This window comes from Bufo bufo, chromosome 11 (assembly GCF_905171765.1).
Source record: "Bufo bufo chromosome 11, aBufBuf1.1, whole genome shotgun sequence".
In the NCBI taxonomy this organism is placed as follows: Eukaryota; Metazoa; Chordata; class Amphibia; order Anura; family Bufonidae; genus Bufo; species Bufo bufo.
This window is the reverse complement of record NC_053399.1, coordinates 83,889,341-83,914,033: the sequence shown is the minus strand read 5'-3', so window position 1 is coordinate 83,914,033 and position 24,693 is coordinate 83,889,341. Positions and strand designations below refer to the sequence as shown.

General features: G+C 44.7%; 2 protein-coding genes across 5 annotated transcripts in view; one reads left to right on the top strand and one right to left on the bottom strand.

Moving 5' to 3' along the window:
- Window positions 1-66: 66 nt before the first annotated feature.
- On the bottom strand, window positions 67-23,268 carry LOC120982038 (intelectin-1-like). 4 transcript variants are annotated; one of them, XM_040411909.1, is made up of 8 exons: window positions 23,062-23,268; window positions 5,366-5,455; window positions 5,044-5,211; window positions 4,448-4,695; window positions 3,727-3,885; window positions 3,092-3,212; window positions 1,597-1,700; window positions 67-434 (listed from the first exon to the last, which is right to left on the bottom strand). In XM_040411909.1, the coding sequence occupies exons 2-8, from the start codon at window positions 5,433-5,435 to the stop codon at window positions 282-284; spliced, it is 1,023 nt and encodes a 340-aa protein (XP_040267843.1). In that variant the 5' UTR covers window positions 5,436-5,455; window positions 23,062-23,268; the 3' UTR covers window positions 67-281. The 4 variants fall into 4 exon arrangements, with proteins under 4 accessions (XP_040267843.1, XP_040267844.1, XP_040267845.1 ...); XM_040411910.1 differs by having other exon boundaries at window positions 23,057-23,167; XM_040411911.1 differs by lacking the exon at window positions 23,062-23,268 and adding an exon at window positions 22,831-23,035.
- Window positions 7,118-24,693, top strand: part of LOC120982040 (acyl-coenzyme A thioesterase THEM4-like) — a 30,365-nt gene continuing 12,789 nt past the window's right edge. Inside the window, exons 1-5 of the mRNA XM_040411912.1 lie at window positions 7,118-7,875; window positions 20,944-21,053; window positions 21,139-21,301; window positions 21,460-21,613; window positions 22,145-22,255. Coding sequence (XP_040267846.1) covers window positions 20,949-21,053; window positions 21,139-21,301; window positions 21,460-21,613; window positions 22,145-22,255 — 533 coding nt within the window. The 5' untranslated portion in view covers window positions 7,118-7,875; window positions 20,944-20,948. The remainder of the gene's footprint in view (window positions 7,876-20,943; window positions 21,054-21,138; window positions 21,302-21,459; window positions 21,614-22,144; window positions 22,256-24,693) is intronic.

Genomic DNA, 24,693 nt, shown 5'->3' with positions numbered 1-24,693 from the left:
TGGTGTATAGAGCCAAAAATGTTAGAATTGTGTCGATGTCCCAATATTTATGGACCTGACTGTATGTCCTCTGCACCCGGTGGATATAAGCCTGTTCACACAGGAGTGGATTCAGAGCAGACTACAACCACTATGAGCTCTAACAACTATCACTGAGCGAAGACAAGGCCCTAAAATATAACCTTTAATACAGACATTAAAATATCAAATAAGCCCCAGACATAGATAGTGATAAGATAATACACACATGATTACGAGCTCTAGCAGTAATCTTTAGATGACTAACGGTAGAAGACCAGAACTGCCGCGTCTGTTATTTCTTTGCTGGAACTCCATCCGGTATGTGTGCCATATCCATCCCAGTCATAAGAAGTGAAGTCTCCGCACTGTCTGGTGAGCCCCTCGCCTACATATCCTCCCCCTCCAATACAATGCTGCAACAATAAAAACAATCACACTTACTTCTGAGATACTTAGTCACCATACCCTGGAGAAACCTTCACGTCTGGAACTGTAGAGCCTTCGTAACTTTACCTACATATGGAAACCTCAGCAGCTGGACCATGCTGCCTGCATGTACATAATAGTAAAGTCATCCAAACCTGATGATTCAGAGGATTGTCCATCTATCTTATGTGTATGGTGGTGTGCCACTTCTTCACCAATAGACAATGTCAGGAGAAAGTAGGCTCTCCATGTTCCCCAGCTGTTGCAAAAGTACAGCCCCCAGCATTAACCACGGCAGACCACTGCTGTACATGATAGCTGGACAAAGCTTATGGCCATGAAGACTACGAAATCAACCCTGGTGACCATGTTTGATCAAGCCATCACCGGACAGGGGCTTTCACCTATTGTCAAATGCAAGGAGCAAGAAGCTATCTCTGACTGCCGGTGTTGACAAATGGCAGGAAAAGTCTAAGGCATATTGGCACACCATAGACTTTATCTAGGGTGCGGGTGCCCACAGAGAGGGCTAAGCCATAGGTTCGCCACCACTGGTCTAGCCCGTAAATCTCAAGAGCTGGGAATCTAAGTTACAGGAAAACCTATAATAGGTCATAGGCTTGTAGCCTTCTTAATGTCTGTTGAGGGTGATCAAAGGTACGCATCATGTTTCAAGTTTCTGCTCTAGTGTCTTTGTATGGGTTGATATCCTTCTTGTATCCAGTTTTTATATCCATCCCATGATTTTGTCCCATGTGGAGCTGTCTGGGTCTTCACGCTATACATTTTGAGAGGGTGTTGGATCTGCTATACCTTGTAAACACAGGTTTTTGGCTATTTTTGAGTTTACTGGTTTAGTCTATAGGTTTATTAGGGTTTATGTAGTCATTTACATTGTTTCCTTACCGATTTGCTCTGCAGAGTTGGATTTCTCTTGTTTGGACTGTTGCAGTTTTGTAGTTTATTTATATTGTTTTTGAGTTATATCCATGGTTGTGTCTGTATATTGCAGAATGAGCAGCATCTAGGGACCTGTGCAGGGGACCTGCCCTTGTGTCACCACTAGGGGCCCTACAAGCTAAATTAGCGCAAATATACAGTGGAATCTACATAGTATGTAAAGAAAAAGTAAAAAAATATGCTACATACTTGTTCTGCATCACAGCCGGTCACCTTCATTCCAGGGCAGAGCGCCAGGGCAGCCCCCTCGTTGTTGATGGCACGGAATTGAATGAAGCCAGCAATAAATTGCGCTGTGAATATAACACACTATCATTCAACAAGATCTGCTTAGTTCCTCCCTTGAACCCTAAGCTTAGAGTTATGTCAAGAAGACCAGCCATGGCCACATATACATTTTTTGAGGCATAAAGAATTGACATGAAGTTGCTATCCATGAATGAACAGAGAGAATCACTGACTTCTACATGAATACATTTATCACACCTTTAGGCAGTCTACTACCATATAATTATGGTTGCCAGTGGGCATATACGGGGCTCAGTGAAGCTTTTGAGAAGATACTTCCTTATATGAGACATGTGTCCCTCTCGATTATCATATCATCCAGTGTGACTTTGAACTAGGTGGGGTTTCTTGGCTGTAGATTGTGACCACCGTGAGGCTCGGAAACCTACAGGCTTCTGACCACTTAACCTCAACCCAGCAAGTGCCTAGGATTCATTAGCGCAGTCCAAGATTCGATGAGACCCCAATTCATATCACTGTCCTCTTCTGCCCTACATTTTTCATTGACTGCAGAGGTTAGCACCAAGAGCTTGGATGCACAAATGTATGTTGTTATCAGTAGAGCAGAAAGGAGGGAATTATATTATAGGGTCGGTGTCTGGGGAGCTAGCATGGGCACTGTTGTAGATGAAGATAATTAGTGTGGTCACTGATTTGTGGCATATTTATATGTCGGGCACAATAATGTCCTATTTGGATGTCATTACTAAGTTGGTACTTCTGATTGGCCTAAACTACAATTTGCACCATGTAATGTGAAATATTATACATTGTAAGTCCTAGGCTTGGAAAGCTCTTTGATACCTACAATGTGGAACAGCAGTCCTGAGTTTCTGTATCCCAGTGGAGTGGACCCACCTCCTGTTCTACCCTTCCCGGTGGGCCTAGCCTCTAGGGTCGCTCTGTTCCGCCACGCAGGCTGGGTCCTGCTTGCCAGCTAGGCCTCTCTATGCCCATAGGGTGCGTGCATATTCCCACCAGCTTTTGAATGGCTAGTACGGCTGGCTACCTTGGGGTACTTAACGGAGGGTGCCTGAGCAATAGATTTACTAGTCTGTTAGTATCCTGCTAAGGTGTCTGTTCTGTTGTCTGCCCATGTACTCACTGTGTTCTGGTATATTGTATTCTGACCCTTTGCTTCCAAAAATGAGGGTCCTGTCTGCAGGTAGCCATTATTATGGCTACCTATGGGTAGCTAGCTGGACAAAACATGGAGTGTGTAAGAATAAAGTTGTATTGTCTGTGTATAATGTAGATCAATGCCAATCACATTTGCACAACTTTACCAAACCAACAGAAAACGTTCACCTTAGCATCAATGACACATTTGTAGAAAAGTATATTTGTGTGTTTTTACATGCTTGTTAGGCAAACAGTAAGACATTTAAATGTTTACCTCTTCCATTGGGTGAGTAAAACTTGGCTGTCTTTTCGGCATATCCATAGTCATATACTACGGGAATAGCTGGTCCATTATGTTGTAAACAGGTCCCTGCTTTGAATGTTACTGGGTATTTCTAAGGAATAATAGAAGTAAACATTATGTGACAGTGTACAACATACAAGAAAATAGGGATCAGCTGATCCTTCCACCATTAGATCTTTGTCTAACATGATACAGTTCATTCCTGTGTAGAAACTATACATCTGCAAGAAAATTGCTCATCATGGTGTCTTATTCAACTCACTTTCACCAAACTTCTACCTCAAATTATTTACTCATCTCTACTCTCGGTTGAACTTGGACTTAGACACAAAATGAAAATTTAAAGGCTACTAAACCCAGAGCAGGACCTCTCCAAGCCAACTGGCTAAATTTTTGGAGATTTTGGAACGTTATTTCCATAGAGCTAGTTTTCATCCCGACAGATGAGGTCCTGCTTTATGTCCACCCCAGTGATCTCCTACCATTGTCAGACCTTCTAGATTTAACAGTTGTTAATTTGAATAGGATATGTAATTAATAGAGTGCATGATGGAGATTGATAAGGACTAAGCTGTCTCAGGAAAGAATTATTGGGCAAATGTTACCTTGTATAAAAAGAAAAGGTTTCCACCTTCATGCTCTAGGAAGCCAGTGTCTGTCCGATACCTCTGTAATGATGAGTGCCTCCATAACTCTAGTGGGGTATCATTAGGCACATGCCAGACACTCACATCTTTGGTGAAGATGTCATAATATCCAGGGTTCTGGGGATTCAATAGGAAATTAATTATTACAAATTACATACACAGGTTGCTACTTATTCAGGAGAATGGATAGGAATGTATACAGACCTACACGAAGGCCTTTGCCTGATGACTCTTAAACCATGAACCTTAAACCATGATGATCCTTGATCGATCTTTACATTATAATCATCCTTGATCCATAGACCTTATACCATGAGAGCCCTTGATCTATGAAGCTTGCACTATGATGATCCCTGATCATCCTTACACTATGATGAACCTTGATCCATGAACCTTATTCATGATTACACTTGCTCTACGATCCTTATACCATAATGAACCTTTTGTCTATGAACCTTGGTTTTATAATAATTCTAGATGGCACTAGATAGTTGAAGTTTGCCAATCTTGCAAACCTAAGCTTTGGATCATGTGGAACACAACACTATACTATTTTGAAATGTTTACATTCCAGTAAAAGTCATTGTAAAAAAATATTTTGTAACTAGAAACACATGCAATGCTTGCCCCCTCTTGAGGCATCATAGTTTCTACGGTGAAACAAATTCAGCTACCATACCTTGTAATCATCACTTGTGGCTCCTTCTGGTGTCCCAAACGTAGCGTAATTATCCCAGTTACCCTCACCCTTTGGATTGTTTGCATTATTCCCTTGTTGACTTGTCCAGCGATCTCCCAAAGTACATTTACCATGTATATTATTCTCATGAATGCTTGCCACTAAAGTCCAACCTCCACCATTAGTTGTCATGTCACAGAACGTCTGGTAGGTCATTCCATTTTTTGTGGTCAAAGTATAGATACCATCTATAGGATAAAAATTTGATCAGTGTATGATTGATTAATTTTGTATCTAGCAAGGCTGTACATACCATACAGGCAGACTATGCAGTTGCTATGGGACCTTTGAAGGACGGGAGCCCTGTCCTGGTTGGTCCCATCCTGTTTGGGACCTGAGTAGCTGAATTGGTAGCAATCAAGGTGGGATATCCAGGGGTCACAGAAAGGAGGCTGAAGGACCCCAACACCAGGCCCTTTACTATAAAGTTGGACCAAATTTTGATAGTTGTTCTGGGGACACTTCTATGTAAGCATCTAGCTTCTAGTTTGCCTGTAACATGCTGTAAATCACATATTATTGGAATGGATTTTCACCTTTGACATCATTAAAGGCATCTCGGATCTCTTTACAGCTTCTATATTTGATAGCATGTTCACGGCTCTCACTGTAATTATCAATCTTATATGTAGATTCCTTATCATCTCCCCAGCAGGACAGTAGATTCAGGATCTTCTCTTTCTTTGAGGACACGGATGTGTCTTCTACACAAAAAACAAGGATAAAAATGTATGTAGTCCTAAGTACAAAAAGTTGCCTATACCAAGCCGGTAGAATGCATTTTTTTATGAAGTTAACCATGCAAAACTGTTTCCTAAGTTTTATATTATGATAGTTTCTATAGAAAGATCTACTCACTGCAGAAGGAGGTATCTTCTGTAAGAGCCAAGGGTACTATTATCTGCAGCAACATCAGCTGAATCAACATCTTGATCCTAAGACGACAACCTGGAATAAGATGGAACAAGATAACGCAAGGGTTGCTAACCTATGGTCCCCCAGTTATGATTAGACTACCCAGCATATAGATATTAAACTAGTTTTTACTTTTCTTCTACTCAACACTCCCCCTAATACAGTTTGTATGACCTACTGAGGGGTGTGACAACTACTCTCAGCTTAATCTTGCTCTGGAAAACTGGTTGTCAATGTTCAACCCATTTAGGCATTGGTCACACCAACAAAATTGAATCTCACTGCTTTGTCAGTACTGGCTAGTACATCCCTGCATTCACATCCCGGTACATTAGAGACCCCTTAAGCGCCTGTAAAGTAATAGTACGTGGTGCTATTGTAAACAAAGGCTTCAATATATCCATCAGCATCCCCCACAACGCCATGGAGGCCAACAGTCCTGAATTTGCAGGCACTGTCCCTAATTTTCAGAGACAGTCCTGGCTAATTCAGGCTGTCTTTGGCCAAAAATAGATAGGTCTTATGTAAGATCCACCCAGAAGTGGGCATGCCAAGGGCAGGGTTTAAATGCCTTGAATTTACTAACTTCAAGTATTCAACACAATTACAAAGCACCCATGGTTGTTATAGTAGCAGGGGACTAACAAAAGCCTCCCAGGACCCTGCCCTCACTATGTGCCTATTAGTCCCCGCCTTAGGCTGGGCCTAATAGATTGCCTGTCAGATATACAGTACAGACCAAAAGTTTGGACACACCTTCTCATTCAAAGAGTTTTCTTTATTTTCATGACTATGAAGGCATCAAAACTATGAATTAACACATGTGGAATTATATACATAACAAACAAGTGTGAAACAACTGAAAATATGTCATATTCTAGGTTCTTCAAAGTAGCCACCTTTTGCTTTGATTACTGCTTTGCACACTCTTGGCATTCTCTTGATGAGATTCAAGAGGTAGTCCCCTGAAAGGGTCTTCCAACAGTCTTGAAGGAGTTCCCAGAGATGCTTAGCACTTGTTGGCCCTTTTGCCTTCACTCTGCGGTCCAGCTCACCCCAAACCATCTCGATTGGGTTCAGGTCCGGTGACTGTAGGGGCCAGGTCATCTGGCGCAGCACTTCATGGTCAAATAGCCCTTACTTTCAAAGTTTTCCCAATTTTTCGGCTGACTGACTGACCTTCATTTCTTAAAGTAATGATGGCCACTAGTTTTTCTTTACTTAGCTGCTTTTTTCTTGCCATAATACAAATTCTAACAGTCTATTCAGTAGGACTATCAGCTGTGTATCCACCTGACTTCTCCTCAACGCCACTGATGGTCCCAACCCCATTTATAAGGCAAGAAATCCCACTTATTAAACCTGACAGGGCACACCTGTGAAGTGAAAACCATTTCAGGGGACTACCTCTTGAAGCTCATCAAGAGAATGCCAAGAGTGTGCAAAGCAGTAATCAAAGCAAATGGTGGCTACTTTGAAGAACCTAGAATATGACATATTTTCAGTTGTTTCACACTTGTTTGTTATGTATATAATTCCACATGTGTTTTGATGCCTTCAGTGTGAATCTACAATTTTCATAGTCATGAAAATAAAGAAAACTCTTTGTATGAGAAGATGTGTCCAAACTTTTGGTCTGTACTGTATGCAAGTGTATCATAAAAGTAATCAAACCATTGGTTCCCTTAGTGGGACATACAAAGTAAAATAAAACTGATTGATTGACAACTACCCAGGAGGCACCAGTGCAAAGCACCGAAGAATCAGGCAAAACTGTAGTCAGGGACAGGCTGAGGTCAGGGCAAATGGAGTATGTGCCGTAAACGGCCTGAGGTCAGGGCAGGAAGTGAAGGGTCAATACAGAAGTCAGGCACAAGTCAAGTCCGGCAGTGGAGGGTCAATATCCAGAAAACTGACATAAGTCGGTACACAAGCAGACAAATGAATAAAGCACACCTTAGCAAGAACTAGCACACTAGGAATCTCTTGTTCAGGCACTTACAAGGTGGCCAGCTATTGGCTGGTGTGGATTAGGATGCGCACGCTCTGGCCTTTTATGAGCAAGAGTAAGTATGCGCTCTACATGCAAAGGAGGAGGAGGAGAGGCTTTGCTGCGTGGAGTGACAGAGCAACCCCAGTAGCAGTACCTGGTGGAAAGAGGGGAATAACGAAATGCAGGTCTGTGCCACCGGGTCACAGACCAGGACAGGTAAGCAGAACAAATGTAGCCCGCGCTGCCACTGTAACAAATTTCAATTGTGTAAAAGTATAAACCACAAAAACAATTATATACATTTGGTTTTGCAACATACCATAAAGTAAAGTCTTATCATTTTTTAAAAGGCACAGTTAACAGTGTAGAAATCTGTAAAAACAATCGAGGAATAGAGATTTTACGGAACACACCCCAACCACCCACACTTGCAAAAAAGAAGAGAAGATACAGACTGTGTGTAAGCCATACAACCACATTACTAGGGCCATCTCTATAGACCTTATTTAGTCTCCTGTCCAGCCTGGCTCGTTACACCTAAGCTTGGTGTTTAGGACTCATGTTCTTACCCATTATGCTCCCCTTCCTCCTTGCTTCAAGCTCAGTCTGGATAAATATGAACAACGAGGGTTTATCTTGAAGCAAATGATATTTAAATTACGCTGTAAACACGTCATCCTTAAAATATTTTGAGAGAGGTTGTGCGTATCTCATGAATTCAGAGCAGATGTTAAGACCACCCATTGCTATCTGGAGGGTGGAGGCAAAGAGAGGGAAAGGTACTGTGATGTAAGTGGTGAGTCACAACCTAAGCTGTAAGACACTGCTGTAAAGATGGGCACTATTACGGCCACCACAATGCATTGCCATAGAACAGTATGGTGCCGCTGAGGTTGTGGCCTCCTGGGTTCAAAATGACCAAGGGCAACATCTTCACAGAGTTTGGATGTTCTTCACATGTTTGTGTGGGTTTCCTCCATTTTCTTCCCACTCTTGAATTGTTCCCAAGGTTGTTGCGTGCAGGAGAAACTATTGTGAGGGGATAGAGACTAATGTGAGAGCAGACTGACCATTCTGGGGCGGTGGCAGCGGCAGGGAGAGATGAGCGCTTCCATTAATCTAATAAACTGTGCGGGGCAAAGAAGAGGCGTCTCTCTTGCCAGTTCCTCTGTTAGGCTACAGGCACTAGGCCTGCAGCCTATCAGAGGCCGGTGCATGCGGCGCGATGACGTCATCGCGCCCCGCCTGAGCCGTACAGAGCGGGACACAGGCCGGAATCGCATCGCAGTGTCATGGAGGTAACTATAAGTGTTTATTGTTTTAATTATTTTTAGTACAGTATGGCAAGAAGGGGGGTGGGGCCCTATCTACTGGCACATTATGGGGGGGAGCACTATAGAGAAGGGGAGAAGGAGCACTATGGGGGCATCTAATGGAGGCCCTATATACTGCCACATTATGGGGGGGAGCACTATGGAGAAGGGGGAGAAGGAGCACTATGGGGGCATCTAATGGGGGCCCTATATACTGGCACATTATAGGGGGAGCACTATGGAGAAGGGGTGGGAAGAGCACTATGGGGGCATTATATAGGGGCATTTAATAATGGCACCCATTTTGGTGCCACTATGGGGAAGGGGGGAGAGAAGCATTATGGGGGCATCTATGTGAGGCAGTCTATAGGGGCATTTTATACGGCCACATTATGAAGGGCACAATAAGGACAGGGGAGGAGCACTATGGGGGCATCTTATGGGGCACTATATAGGATGGGGAGGAGCACTATGGGGGCATCTTCTGGGGCACTATATAGGACGGGAGGATCACTGTGGGGGCATCTTCTTGGGGCACTATATAGGACTATTTTATACTGGCACAAGTTATAGGGGCACTATGGGCACTTTAGCTCAACTGGGGGCACTAAGTGTTTTTTGTAGTGGCACACAGTAGGGGTCATTGGATCACATGAGGGCACTCTGGGGACATTGACTTTACTGGGGGCACTAGCAGGAGTTTTTTTTTGTTTTTTTTTACTGCCACACAACGGAGCATTTTTTGTACTGGTACACATTATAAGGGGGCTTTATTATAACTGGGGGACTATGGGAGCATTATTACTTCTGGGACACAATTACTGTTGGGGGCACTGTAGGAGCACTATTACTACTAAATGCACTCTGGCACAGAATTACTACTATTGTTGGGATTTTGGGGAGCACTATTACTGTGGGGGTGCCCTGGCACAGTATCAGCTTAGCACAGTTATTTTTGGGGGACATTATGGTTACACTATTAGTTTCAGGGGCACTATTTGCTGGGTGCAGTTATTTTTTTTACAGCATTGTGTTCCAATAATTATTGAAGGGGACGCTATCTGTGTGTAACTACTATTTTCAGGGGGTTTCTACAGTATAGTTTTGGGGGGCACAGCATCTCAGTATTGGGGGTGCATGATGGGATGTTGAGAAGGTGGGAGGAAAAGTAGGAAACTAAGATGTCTGTCTGTCAAACTCTGCAGATATGAGAGATGGCTGAAAGAAATCATCATGGTGGTCTAGTCTGAATGGAGAAGATGAAGAAAGAGAACATCTACATCAAGGGAGATGTCACTGGATGTAAGAGGTATGGGCGCGATATATGGGTGGGGCTGTGTGTGGGTGTGGCTTGAGGGTGGGTAGGGACACAGGAGCCCCATAATCTCCTATTGCCCAGGGAAGTGCCCCTCCCGAGACCAGACTCTGTATCCGCCACTAGCTCGAGGTACATTATGCGGTCAATGGATAAAAATTTTACTGTAGGCCACTGGACTACAGGCCCCAATCATTAGGCATTCATCGGACAGAAAAGATCAAGTGATTATGTGGCCGTAGGTATATTTCATGGTCAATGTATATCAATTTTACTGCAGGCCAGTACAAATACAGGTCAAATACATATGTTTAAAAGAACTAAAAATATAAAATTGGATTAAAAACATGGCTAACGAAATCCCCCCTCTTGAAAAAAAAAACTAATGATAATAGTTGAAATTCAATAACACATCGTGTTGAATTCCTCCGAGGCCCCAACAATTATTCATTCATTGTACAGAAAAGAACAAGTAAGTATGTGGCTGGAGGTAGATTGCACGGTCATTGGATATCAATTTTACAGCAGGCCAGTGGACTACAGGCCCCAAAAATTATGCATTCAGCGTACAGAAAAGAACAAGTAAGTATGTGGCTGGAGGTAGATTACACGGTCATTGGATATCAATTTTACAGCAGGCCAGTGGACTACAGGCCCCAAAAATTATGCATTCAGCGTACAGAAAAGAACAAGTATGTAGGTGAAGGTAGATTACATGGTCATTGGATATCAATTTTACAGCAGGCCAGTGGAATACAAGCCCCAAAAATTATGCATTCACCGTACAGAAAAGAACAAGTAAGTATGTGGCTGGAGGTCTATTAGACGGTCAATGAATATCAATTTTACTGAGGCCAGTACAAATACAGGTCAAATACATATGTTTGAAAGCACTAAAAATATAACATTGGATTAAAATCATGGCTAACGAAATCCCCCCTTTTGAAAAAAACCCTAATGATAATAGTTGAAACACGTGGTCGTCACAGGTGTTAAATTCCTCCGAGGCCCAAAACATTAGGCATTTACCGGACAGAAAAGGCCTGTGTTTACCTAAGACAGGGACTATTCTTTGTTCTGGGTGGTGGCGGATATTTCTGGGCTGTCATGAGGCAATTCAATTAAACGTGGTCGTCACATGTGTTGAATTCCTCCGAGATCCATGCCTCATTCATTTTTAGAAATGTGAGGTAGTCCACACTGTCGTGAGCTAGGCGAGTGCGCTTATCGGTCATGATCCCCCCTGCTGCGCTGACCGTCCTTTCGGACAGGACACTGGACGAGGAACAAGCCAGGAGTTCCAGCTCTGGCCACAGGTCAAGCCTGCACACCCAGTAGTCCAGGGGTTCCTCGCTTCTCAGAGCATCCACATCGGCCATTAACCCGATGTAGTCGAACACCTGTCAGTCTAGGCGTTCCTGAGGCTGAATCCGGAGGGCGGCTGTCGATGGGTTGGCTGCAAGAATGATCTCATATCCGAAGTGACCAACACATCTTCAAACCGCCCTCTTCTTGCAGGCGCTGTTGGATTGGTACCTGCAACTGTTTCTCTGTGAGTGGAAATTCCTCTGCCAGTGCCCGCAACAGCAGAATGCAGCATTTCTCGAAGCAAGGCCTGGAAGTGCTGCATTCTGTGATGCTGGTAACATGTCCGCCACTTTGTGTTTGTACTGGGGGTCTAAGTAGGTTGCTACCCAGTACTGGTCCTTGCCCTTTATGCTTTTTATACGGAGGTCCCTCTTCAAATACTGGAGCATGAAGGCCCCCCATTTGCAATAAACCGGAAGCAGTGGAGTGGCCTGGCTCCTGCTCATCGTCCAGGATAATGTCATCCTCGGTCTCCTTCCCCCAGCCACGGACAACACCAGGGATCCCCAAAAAGTTTAAAGCATGCTCTTCTTGCTCCTCCTCCGCCCCGACACCATCCTCCTTTGACTCCTCTTCAGACTCCTGTTGACTTGTCTCAGACGAAGTAGCCCCCCACCCTGGAAATTCATTCAGCATTGCGACTTCCTCATATTCCTGCTCCTCGACGGCTTGATCAATGACAAGATGCAATGCACACTCCAGAAAGAAAGCGTAAGGTACGATGTCACTGATGGTGCCCTGGCTGTGACTGACCAGTTTGGTAATTTCATCAAATGGCTGCAAAAGCCACTGGCGCAGTGAAAAGAAAACAAGCTCCCCAGAATCTGTCCTGCCGCAGAGTTCATACACGTAGTTGTTTGGCAAATGCCAAACGTCCTGCACGGTGTTGGACTGTAAGCACAACCCCCACCTGTGGACGTCGGGCCCTCATGGAGTCTGTTTCTGACCGTTTGAGCAGACACATGCACATTCGTGGCCTGCTGGAGGTCATTTTGCAGGGCTCTGGCAGTGCTCCTCCTGTTCCTCCTTGCACAAAGGCGGAGGTAGCGGTCCTGCTGCTGGGTTGTTGCCCTCCTACGGCCTCCTCCACGTCTCCTGATGTACTGGCCTGTCTCCTGGTAGCGCCTCCATGCTCTGGACACTACGCTGACAGACACAGCAAACCTTCTTGCCACAGCTCGCATTGATGTGCCATCCTGGATAAGCTGCACTACCTGAGCCACTTGTGTGGGTTGTAGACTCCGTCTCATGCTACCACTAGAGTGAAAGCACCGCCAGCATTCAAAAGTGACCAAAACATCAGCCAGGAAGCATAGGAACTGAGAAGTGGTCTGTGGTCACCACCTGCAGAACCACTCCTTTATTGGGGGTTTCTTGCTAATTGTCTATAATTTCCACCTGTTGTCTATCCCATTTGCACAACAGCATGTGAAATTGGTTGTCACTCAGTGTTGCTTCCTAAGTGAACAGTTTGATTTCACAGAAGTGTGATTGACTTGGAGTTACATTGTGTTGTTTAAGTGTTCCCTTTATTTTTTTGATCAGTGTACTTCATTGGCCTATCAATGGCTTTATAACTAAGGCTACTTTCACACCTGCGTTAGGTGCGGATCCGCACCTATAATGCAAACGCTTGTATCCGTTCTGAATGGATCCGTTTGCATTACCACAAAAAAAAAAAAAAGATAATGCAAACGGATCCGTTTTGACTTACACTAAAAGTCAGTGGGGGATGGATCAGTTTTTAATTGCACCATATTGTGTCAGTGAAAACGGATCCGTCCCCATTGACTTGCATTGTAAGTCAGGACGGATCCGTTTGGCTTCGCATCGCCAGGCGGACATCAAAATGCTGCAAGCAGCGTTTTGGTGTCCGCCTCCAGAGCGGAATGGAGGCGGAACTGACCCAAACGGATCCTTATCTATTCAGAATGCATTGGGGCTAAACTGATCCGTTTTGAACTGTTTGTGAGAGCCCTGAAACGGATCTCGCAAGCGGACCCAGAAACGGCAGTATGAAAGTAGCCTAAGGCTACTGGCGTTTCTGGGTCCGCCTGTGAGATCCGTTTCAGGGCTCTCACAAACGGCCCAAAACGGATCCGTTCTGAACGAATACAAGCATTTTCATTATAGGTGCAGATCCGTCTATGCAGATACCAGACGGATCCGCACCTAACGCAGGTGTGAAAGTAGCCTAACTCTGCTATATTTCTGTAGCCTGCAACCTCTGACTGCCCAGTTGGGCTGAAACTACTACACCCAACATGTTCTGGCAGTAATAGTAAATGGATATTGGTGCAATTCTGAGCTACTAGTCTATATAATACATAATATAAAGCCAGCCCCTCTCAGCCCCCATCAGACCCTACTCTGAACTCACCATAAATGTGGTGAGCAATTATAAAGACCTTTTTTTTTTTACAAATCTTATCTTCACTTCCGGACCCCGCCCAACAGGAAATGACGAGGCACGCCGCACCTGCACGGGGAGGAGACTCAAGGAGGGTAGGGCTGGCCTGGCACTGCAGCGCAGAAACGCAACACTGGGTGGCGGGCCCCGGGTTATACAGGCAGGCACAGCACTACTGCAGGGGGCGGGGCCAGGGGTCCACAGGCGGCCAAGCCCCCTGGAGTGCCGGGCCTGCTCACAACTGCGACCCTTGTATGTACGCCACTGCACCCACGTGAGGTCCATCGACACGTCGTCACCTTCACCACCACTGACATTAGAGATCTCGGAGTTGGCAGCAACAGCGGGGACCACCCTCCTTGGGCTGATCTGGGTACTGTCGTCATCCGATGTCAAGAATGGCTGCGCATCAGTACGGTCTTGGAATGTTTGGGAAAATAATTCCTCTGACTCGAGCGGAGGGGATATGGTGGTGGTGGTGTCTTTGGGGGTGCACACAGCAGAGAGTGAGGAGGGTGCAGATACAGAGGATGAGGAGGGTGCAGAAGAACCACTCAACCAACTCTGGTGCGTCCTTTGACATAATCGCACGCACCTTCTGCAACTTCCTACTTAGGCTCCGGCCTGGTGCACCTGCCTGACCCCTGCGGAATGGCCTGCATCTTCCTCTGCCTGTCATTTTCAAAATGACCCTGTGACAAAAGTCCCTATAGAAGAGCAGTATTTGTGGAAGAAGGTATATCACACCCCTGCCTCAATCAGTTTTTTTGGGGGGCAACTGGTATATCACACCAGCAGCAATTATCTGTTCCAATAGCGTTTGTCACTCTGTGTAGCTGCGGGATCGCAGCAAAACCGCAAACAAATGCTGCACTACCTAATGCACTATATAGAAAGTATATTATAGATTGTAATAACCTAGAGGGGAGAATCGTGGATGGTCGGTACGTCTCACTGAAGATGTATTCCTCAGTGATATAATACCCGGGAAGTAGTACACCAGTAACATTAGGTTGCTGGGAGGTTTTGATTAAAGTGGATTTTGGGTCCGGGTTTTAGGAATGACCAGAGAGTTTGGGTGGGACAGGTCACTCCCGCACTCCATCCAGTTTTTTTCCCCTAAAGGTGTGGTTAAAGAAGCTGGGGAGATCAAGTGTGGATGAGCTATCTGAAAACTGAACAAGCTGGGGAGATCAAGTGTGGATGAGCTATCTGAAAACTGAACCGTCAGTCTCAGAAAGATCCCAAAGAGAAGAGGTGAGATTCTACTGTTTTGTTGCCTTGCTTGGACTGAACCCAGAGTGTGGGACTTTATGTTATCCAATATGTGTGGGCTGAAGAAAGCTTAAAGCTAGAGCTTGGACATGTTCATTATTGTTTGCTGGAATAAACTCTGCCTGTGGTGAAGACTAAATTGACGCCTGTGTGTGTGAACAGTGACTGAGTTAAAACCCCCACAAGATATATCACACCCCTGCCTTAGGCCTCTTGCACACGACCGTATGGCTTTTTTTAGTGTTTTGCGGTCCGTTTTTCACGGATCCGTTGTTCCGTTTTTTTGTTTCCGTTTTTCCGTTCGGCATATACAGTAATTACATAGATAAAATTGGGCTGGGCATAACATTTTCAATAGATGGTTCCGCAAAAAAACGGATACGGAAGACATACGGATGCATTTCGTTTTTTTGCGGACCCATTGACTTGAATGGAGCCACGGAACGTGATTTGCGGGCAATAATAGGACATGTTCTATCTTTAAACGGAATGCATACGGAGTACATCCCGTTTTTTTTGCGTAACCATTGAAATGAATGGTTCCGTTTATGGAATGCAAAAAACGGCCAGTAAACGGGGAAAAAAAATGGTCGTGTGCAGGGGGCCTTAATCAGTTTTTTGGGAGGCAACTGGTATATCATATGAAATGATTTGTTCCAATAGCGTTTGCCGCTCTGTATAGCTGCGGTATCGCAGCAGAACCGCACACAACTGCTGCACAGTACAAATGCACTATAATATACGTTCTATGTTATAAGTATATCACACCCCTCTGTATCTCACACCTATCGATAACTCACCTATACCAGTCCTTAAAAGGACTTTTGTGGCCCTATTAGCTAGCGTTTGGTGTCCCTAACAGTCTGTCCCTGCTCCACACAGCAACCTCTCCCTACACTGGCAAAAGACTGAATGTAAAATGGCGGCCAGATCGGGTTTATTTATAAGGTAGGGGGTATGTCCATGTGCTGAAACATCTCAATTGCAGACATCCCAACCTGGAAAAACTCATTTCAGAGAGGTTTTCTTTTTTTTTTTTTCTTTCACAAACTTTTTATTACATTTTCCAGACATATGCAGTATCTGCACACTTTGCTCTATGGTGTGGAGGACGGGGCTCATCACCCTGCCCCAAATTATCCTATTTATGTATATGATTAAAGGGATTCTGTCCCCACCTATAAGCCCTGTGAGCTAAACATCTGCTCATGTCCAGGGCAGCATTCTGATTTCTAAGGTGGCCTTATAAAAGCTATTTGTGGCTTTATTCTGCGGAAAAACAGGTTTTACTAACCTGTCAATCATTGAATTAAGGTGCCCAAGCAGGGGAGGTCTGTGGATGCATGGTGCCCGGCCACACGCATCGCCGTTCGTGCCCAGCGCCGCCTTCTACTCCTCAGTGCTGCCTCTCCCTCCCTCCCCCTCCTCCCGCTTTGAGATCCCGCGCGTGCGCACAGGCTCAGCCTGATGCGCCGTTGCGGACTGCTGGCATCGGCTTCTTCTTGCACTGTGCGCACACGCAGAGAAGGGGACACTGCTACAGGTTGCCGGAAAGGTTTACTGCGAGTAAACTAGAGATGGGAAGTTCGGATCTTTCACATGAATCGGTTCATGAATCGAATCTTCGGTTCATTCGCTGAGCTGACAAGAAGCAAGTGAACCGAAGCTCAGGTTGCGCAACGAGCATGCGCGGATGCGTCCATTCACTCGCTGAGTCGGCTCTTGGTCTGAGTCAGGAAGTTTATTCTTTAAAACCCTGTGTGTAATTATCTACCCCACTGTAGGAAAAAAAACAAACATCCAGGGGGGTGAATTTAACACTGGGGTAAATAATATAATTAAAATGGAGGGTTAAATGTGTAAATGTATTTAAAAAAAATACATCTCTCTCAATAGTTCTATAGCTACTGAATGAGACAGAAGGAGGGATGCCTTTAACATATATATCTCGTTGAGAAGCCAATTTGACCCTAAAGGGTGAATTCAACCTGTAATCTAAACTCTGTGTCATCTGTCACTTGTCTTATCTCTCTGCTCTGCTATCAGTAAACCTTTCCGGGATATATTGTTTCACATGCGGCGTCAGGGAGCCGCTATCTAATAGCGGGAGACTCCCTGAATCTCCAGGAGACTTGAGATCCCTGCAATTGGCTGTCCTGTACCACCTGATGGATGTGTCATGGGTCAAAGTTCTTCACAATGTAAAAGATTAGGCCATCTCTACTTACGACCTATCCACAGGATAAGTGTCTAAATGGTGGGGAGTTGACTGCTAGGACCCACACGAATCATGAGTTGTCTCCCCCGTGTGAGTGGAGCAGCAGTCGAGCGTGTGTACTGCCACTCCATTCAAACTCTATGGGATCGACTGAGCTCAGTATTCAGCTATATCCATCAGTCCCCCACATGCATGACCACCACTCCATTCAGATGGGGAACTCTGGGTCCCAGCTATTAGGATCATTAGTGATCCTGGCATTCGGGTCCCACCAATAACACTCATCCCTTGTGATGTGGATAGATGGTACAACAGCTTCAAGGTTTGTAGTCTGTAACCATGTAGACACATAGGTCTGCATAGGGCTACATACATAAAATTACAGGTCATCAGTATCAGACTAACTCCTGGGCCTGAAATCCCCACCGATCAGTTGTGCCATGACCTCCTCCTAGGCCGAAACGTCATTTGATGTCACATGGCTTAGGTGCAGCTCAGTGAAGAGGCCTGACTAAAATGCCAAGCACAGCCACTATACAATGTACGGCGCTGCGCTTGGTATGCTGTGAGGAGGCTGAAGTGCTCAGCAGTCCACCCCATCCTCTTCAAACCACTGATCTGCAGGGAAGTCGGGTGTCGGACAGATATTGATGAACTATCCCAAGGGTAGGCCATCAACATGGGGCTCCCGGAAACTGCTTCAATATTACTGATGTGCGATTTTAGTATATATGAATGTATTAAATGTTTATTAATAGTCTCATGTGGGTTTAAACTGAAGCTCATAGCCACTTAGACCACAGACTCCCATGTGGCCACCAGCAGAACAGCCATGGTCCTCCTACCATGGCTTGCAATCCACGACTAAGAGGATATGACCCTTACATGATCCTAATCTTCATAAAGCTCTAGCTGGCAATCGTCATTCCTGTCAGTCCTACAAGGTAAGCAGGATCAGACCTATAGACCTCCTGTCACGGCAGTAAGTAAGTGGTTATGCTTTATCATACTTTTTCTATGCAGTATTTTCATTATTTTCCTATCTATGTGATATGTAATGTACCCACATGCCTTGTACAGCAGTAGACAGAGTCCCTACAGTTGTCCTGTCTTATGGTGCCTCGGTAAAGAACCGTAATCTACCCTACAATGTCTATAATGTGGTATACCTCCATAATAGGATGGCGTATGGCACAATATACTGTATTATACAATTATAGGTCCATAGAGGTACAGTATGGACATAAGCAGACTATGTACGCCGTATTATACTCTATAAGCACTGTGCTCGGGGGCCATATTATGCTTCTCATGGTTATTTGATCTCTGTTGATTTGTTAAGGACCTGATTTTAAAGCAGGAACATCCTCGGGTCATCAGAGATTCCATAAGTGCATGTGCAAATACTGTCAAAGGAAATTTTGCCATTCTGATCACCAGGTAGGAAATTTGCTGATTATGAGGTTTGCAAATTTTAAAGGAGTTTGTCCCATTAGGACATTTATGTCACATCGGTAGGATATGTCATAAATATCTGATCGATGCGGGTCTCACCTCTCGGTCTTGCACCTACCTAAACAATGGGGCCTCACAGTAAATGGAGTCCAAGGTGCGCATGCACAGCTTTCTCCATTCATTGGTGTGGGACTTCTGAACATAGCCGAGTACAGGCTTGGCTAGTTCCAGCAGTCCCATAGTGCTGAATTGAAAGGTGGCCATGCAGGCGTGGTGTCCTCGCCATTCACTTCTATGGGACTTCCAAAAAAAGCCAAGCCCAATTACTCAGCTGTTTTTCGAAAGCCCATAGCATTAAATCAGGAAATGGCTGTGCTTGCACAACGTGCTCGCCATTTATGGTGGGGCCCCGTTCATGACCTAGGTGCAGGTCCCAGAGGTGGAACCCTCACCTATCAGACAAATTTGGCATATCCTATTGATGTGCCATAAATGTCTACATGGGAATACCCCTTTTAAAAGGAGTTTTTCATGAAGACAACACCGATCCATATGCACTAGTAGGGAATATAGATGTTTCCCACTCTGGACACCCCTCCATGAGGCAAAATGGAAAGCTGCTTTGTAAGAGTGGCCCCTATTCTGGCAGACTTAAGCAGTCCTTGTATTACAAGGATGGCCATTCATCAGGTAGGTTGTCTTGTGATACCACATTTGCCATGCAGAGGAAATGCCTGGTCAGACATACCTTTTACTTTCAAAATTAGCTGTTTGCTGGGGGTGCGGATCCCCTGGAGACACAGTTTGAGAGGTGGTTGTCTCTGATGAGATATCATCCTCAAACTTCTATTAATCAGCATCCTCTCCCTTTCCCTGGCTGGGCTTGATGGACCTGTCTCTTCTCTTTTTTTTCACAGTACTAACCATGTATGTAAGCTATTACATTGCATTGATCTGAGAGACTGCCTGATGCAAACTAAGTCTAGTGCTGAGGTTCAGCCGATCAGTGTTAGGCTTTTATCACTCCAGGTAGCAGGTTATTTCTGTGTTCAGGCCTCCATCACTCTGCACTGGCTCCTCTCACTGAGGAGAATCAGGTTGGCGAGCCACAGGTGAGCATGAGCTATGGGTTGGAGACCACTGCCTTACAGCATAACTGTATTTGTTCATTTTATTCAGTTTTATAGCACTTACGTATTCTTCAGAGCTGTACAGAGATTGTCCTCACCTTACACCATTGAGGCTCACCATCTAAATTCCATATCAACCTATTTGTATGTTTTTGAGTGTAGAAGAAACCTATAAAAACATAAGGAAAATGTACAAATTCTATTTAAATGCCTTTGGTCGGATTCGAACCCAGGACCCCAGTGTTGTAAAGAAACGGTGCTAATTAACCACTGAAGATTCAGTTATGGCCCCCCTTTCTCAAATTTTCTCAAGCTAATACAAGTTAAATTTTGAAAGTTCCTTCTATGCCAAAATATCACAGTAGTATCAAGACCTTTGTTCTTCTGGTGAACAAGACCCTAGTGTTTCATGAATACCGCAATATTCATGGTGTCTGAATAATTTTAAGGTTGTTATACCACTTTGCCAGTCATGAAGCCATTGGAATCACAAGGTTCGTTTGACTCATTTAGTCATTCGGCCTATGAGAAACTAGTCATAGACATTAGCAATTTCCAATGGCATTGTCTCTTTCATGTTGACCCTAGTTCACTCTTTGACGGACCAAATAAAGATACTATCTTTACCCACAACCTGTAGACACCATGATATTCCAATTGTCAGTGATACACAATCTCAAAATGCAAAATCGCAACTAATAACTGAGATGTTCAGACCAATATAGTAAGATGTCTGTTTCCTGAATACCACAATATTCATAGTGTCTGAATAATTTGAGGTTGTTATACCACTTTGCCACTCATGATATTGGAATCCCAAGGTCCATTTGACTTATTCAGTCATTCGGCCTATGAGAAACTAGTAATGGATACTAGACTAGCGATTTCCAAATGGTATTGTCTCTTTCGTGTTGACCCTCGTTCACTCTTTGGTTGCAGTCTCATCGCCCCTTGCACATAGAGCACAGTTCAGAACTGTCCAGAATTGATTGTCATGGATGGATATGAAGATGTAGACTTTATTTTCTATTTTATTACTAACAGGGGTAATGACTATGCTAAGAGGATGTGGCAGGTTCATCCACAAGGCCAAGGTTCTGTGTGATATCCCCATTCAGCTGCCAGGAACCACCACCTCTTCCTACTACTTCTCCGTGAGTAATGGCGTGATACACACAAAAGCTCCCTGGCACCAAAATATAACCTTTGAAATTACACTGGCTTCTTACTTTCTTCCAGGTCAGACGGCAATGTCCTACTGAGGAACTGCGAGATTTTGCATTGCCTAATGCCACATGGAGCCAGAACCTGAAGGTTCTATACAACAAATTCATGGACCTCAGTGAAAATGGCAGCTGGAAACGGATCCCTTCCCACAACACCATTGCTCATCATTTAGAAGGTGAGGATGTTTGGAAATGTGTCTAAAGGATGGAGCCCCAGAGCAATTTTAATACCTAGGGTTTGACCCTTCGCAAGAGTTTAAAGAAACAGTTGGTCTTTGCTTCTGATTCATCATTCATGGTATTTTTCTAGCTCACTTTTGCCATTCATTTGCAGGTGACCCTCTCGCAACTGGGATAGACAAACGGATGTTCCTCAGAAACTTAGACGATGATGGTCTCGGATTTGAGTACTGCATGTTTTATAACAAGGATGAGAGGAGAATGGTCTGTCTTTTCCAGCCTGGCCCCTACCTTGAAGGTCCCCCAGGGTAAACTATTAAATATATAAAATATATAAAAACTTATTTTAAAGGTCTTATACAAGAATTCAAAAATATGGCTGCTTTCTTTGAGAAACAGCATCACACCTGTCCATGGGTTGTATCTGGGGTTGAGCTGCTATACCGCACACAACCTGTGGAAGAATGTTCCTCTACAAACCCTTTAAAGCGATGCCCCTCTTTGATGGGCATATTAAGGGGTAAGGACAGGATATGACACATGTAGTGAGAGAACACTAAAGAGAGAATGCAGTCATGCTCCCCCCACTCATGCCTTGCACTAGACATTATGTAGTATATCAGTGGTGTCCGGGCCGTTCCTTTAAAGCACCTTGTAGGATCACTTATAATTTATTTGAGTAGCTACAATGCCACAACAACACGTATATATGAGATTGTCTACCTTCCATACAGACACCTGACTGTTCTGAGACCTATGGATAGAGCCTTTTTCACCGGCCTCCACTAGGCGAAGCTAGCGGTATATAACTCCCATTAAACTGTAATATTCTCTTACAGGTATGCCCATGGAGGCTGCATTGCCACCATTATTGACAGTACAGCTGGAGCAGGAGCCGTATATACATGTGGTAGCGTCATGACCGCTAATCTCAACATCACCTACCACAAGTAGGTAATAGGCTGGATAGATGGATGGATGGAGAAATAGATAATGAGATCAGCAGATCTAGAGCGCAGGGACAGAAGGCATGGCAAGATGAGATGTCTTGCCTTGTCAATTTGAAGATTATATAACCGTAATGATTTCTTGGCATTAGTATTACCTATAAAATAAATATATCATGTTATCAGCATGATCAACCATACCAGGTACTATGCCTGATTTGGTAGGCTTGATCATGCTGACAGGGCTGCTTTATCTGACTAAAAGTCACCTGTGACGTTACAGCTTCTTATTTGACCGAAATTAGCTGTGATGTCAGAGCTGCTCCTCACTAAAACCCATTTACTGTATGATGTCACAGGTGCTTATTTGACTGAAACTAGCTGTGATGTCACAGCTGCTTTCCTGACTGACACTAGCTGTGATGTCACAGCTGCTTACCTGACTGACACTAGCTGTGATGTCACAGCTGCTTACCTGACTGACACTAGCTGTGATGTCACAGCTGCTCCTCACTAAAACCCATTTACTGTATGATGCTTACCTGACTGAAAATAGATGTGATGTCACAGCTACTTACCTGACTTAAGTTAGCTGTGATGTCACCAGGACAGTCTTTAACGCGGGGCAAAAGGGCAGCTGCCCTGGGCCCAGTTGCTCCTGGTAAGCCCAAGGCAGCTGCCTCTTGAGCCCCGCTGGCCACTGCCCACAAGTCTGTACTAGTACATGGGCGTTGTAGTGTGTGTAACAAGAGCCGGAGAGGCAGCTCACTAGCGCTTGTAATGATAAAAGCGGCAGCCATTTACCGCACCCTCAGCACCGCAGCCAGTCACACGCAGGGCTCTGCTTCTGAGGGGATTCTTCAGCCTCCACAAACTTTCCGTCAAGACTGGGAATTTACAACAAGGAAGTGTGCAAGAAGAGAAATGACAGCCTGGGCAGCCAATCAGAGACAAGGAAGGGTTGTGAGAACCAATGGAGGAGCAGAAGGGGCGGGTGGGAAAGTCCCAACTTGTAACAGAACAGAGAAGTATGCAAATTGGACTGAGTGTGTATAGCTGTCCTGTGTATATAGCTGTCCTGTGTGTACTGAGGAGTGTGTATATAGCTGTCCTGTGTGTGTATATAGCTGTCCTGTGTATATAGCTGTCCTGTGTGTATAGCTGTCCTGTGTGTACTGAGGAGTGTGTATATAGCTGTCCTGTGTATATAGCTGTCCCGTGTGTATATAGCTGTCCTGTGTGTATATAGCTGTCCTGTGTGTATATAGCTGTCCTGTGTGGACTGAGGATGTGTATATAGCTGTCCTGTGTGTACTGAGGATGTGTGTATATAGCTGTCCTGTGTGTATATAGCTGTCCTGTGTATATAGCTGTCCTGTGTGTACTGAGGAGTGTGTATATAGCTGTCCTGTGTGTATATAGCTGTCCTGTGTGTATAGCTGTCCTGTGTGGACTGAGGAGTGTGTATATAGCTGTCCTGTGTGTATAGCTGTCCTGTGTGGACTGAGGAGTGTGTATATAGCTGTCCTGTGTGTATAGCTGTCCTGTGTGTATATAGCTGTCCTGTGTGTATATAGCTGTCCTGTGTATATAGCTGTCCTGTGTGTATATAGCTGTCCTGTGTGTATATAGCTGTCCTGTGTGTATAGCTGTCCTGTGTGTACTGAGGAGTGTGTATATAGCTGTCCTGTGTGTATATAGCTGTCCTGTGTATATAGCTGTCCTGTGTGTATATAGCTGTCCTGTGTGTATAGCTGTCCTGTGTGTGTATAGCTGTCCTGTGTGGACTGAGGAGTGTGTATATAGCTGTCCTGTGTGTATAGCTGTCCTGTGTGTGTATAGCTGTCCTGTGTGGACTGAGGAGTGTGTATATAGCTGTCCTGTGTGTATAGCTGTCCTGTGTGTATAGCTGTCCTGTGTGGACTGAGGAGTGTGTATATAGCTGTCCTGTGTGTATATAGCTGTCCTGTGTGTGTATAGCTGTCCTGTGTGTACTGAGGAGTGTGTGTATAGCTGTCCTGTGTGTATAGCTGTCCTGTGTGTATAGCTGTCCTGTGTGTATAGCTGTCCTGTGTGTATAGCTGTCCTGTGTGTATAGCTGTCCTGTGTGTATATAGCTGTCCTGTGTGTATATAGCTGTCCTGTGTGTATATAGCTGTCCTGTGTGGACTGAGGATGTGTATATAGCTGTCCTGTGTGTACTGAGGATGTGTGTATATAGCTGTCCTGTGTGTATAGCTGTCCTGTGTGGACTGAGGAGTGTGTATATAGCTGTCCTGTGTATATAGCTGTCCTGTGTGTATATAGCTGTCCTGTGTGTATAGCTGTCCTGTGTGTATAGCTGTCCTGTGTGTACTGAGGAGTGTGTGTATAGCTGTCCTGTGTGTATATAGCTGTCCTGTGTGTATATAGCTGTCCTGTGTGGACTGAGGATGTGTGTA

Excerpts from the sequence above, each read along its gene's own strand:
- LOC120982038 (XM_040411908.1), bottom strand. Across the intron at positions 1,701-3,091 it reads TTACTCACCCAATGGAAGAG|CGCAATTTATTGCTGGCTTC; the intron begins GTAAACATTTAA and ends TTATATTCACAG. Across the intron at positions 435-1,596 it reads CCGGCTGTGATGCAGAACAA|CATTGTATTGGAGGGGGAGG; the intron begins GTATGTAGCATA and ends TTATTGTTGCAG.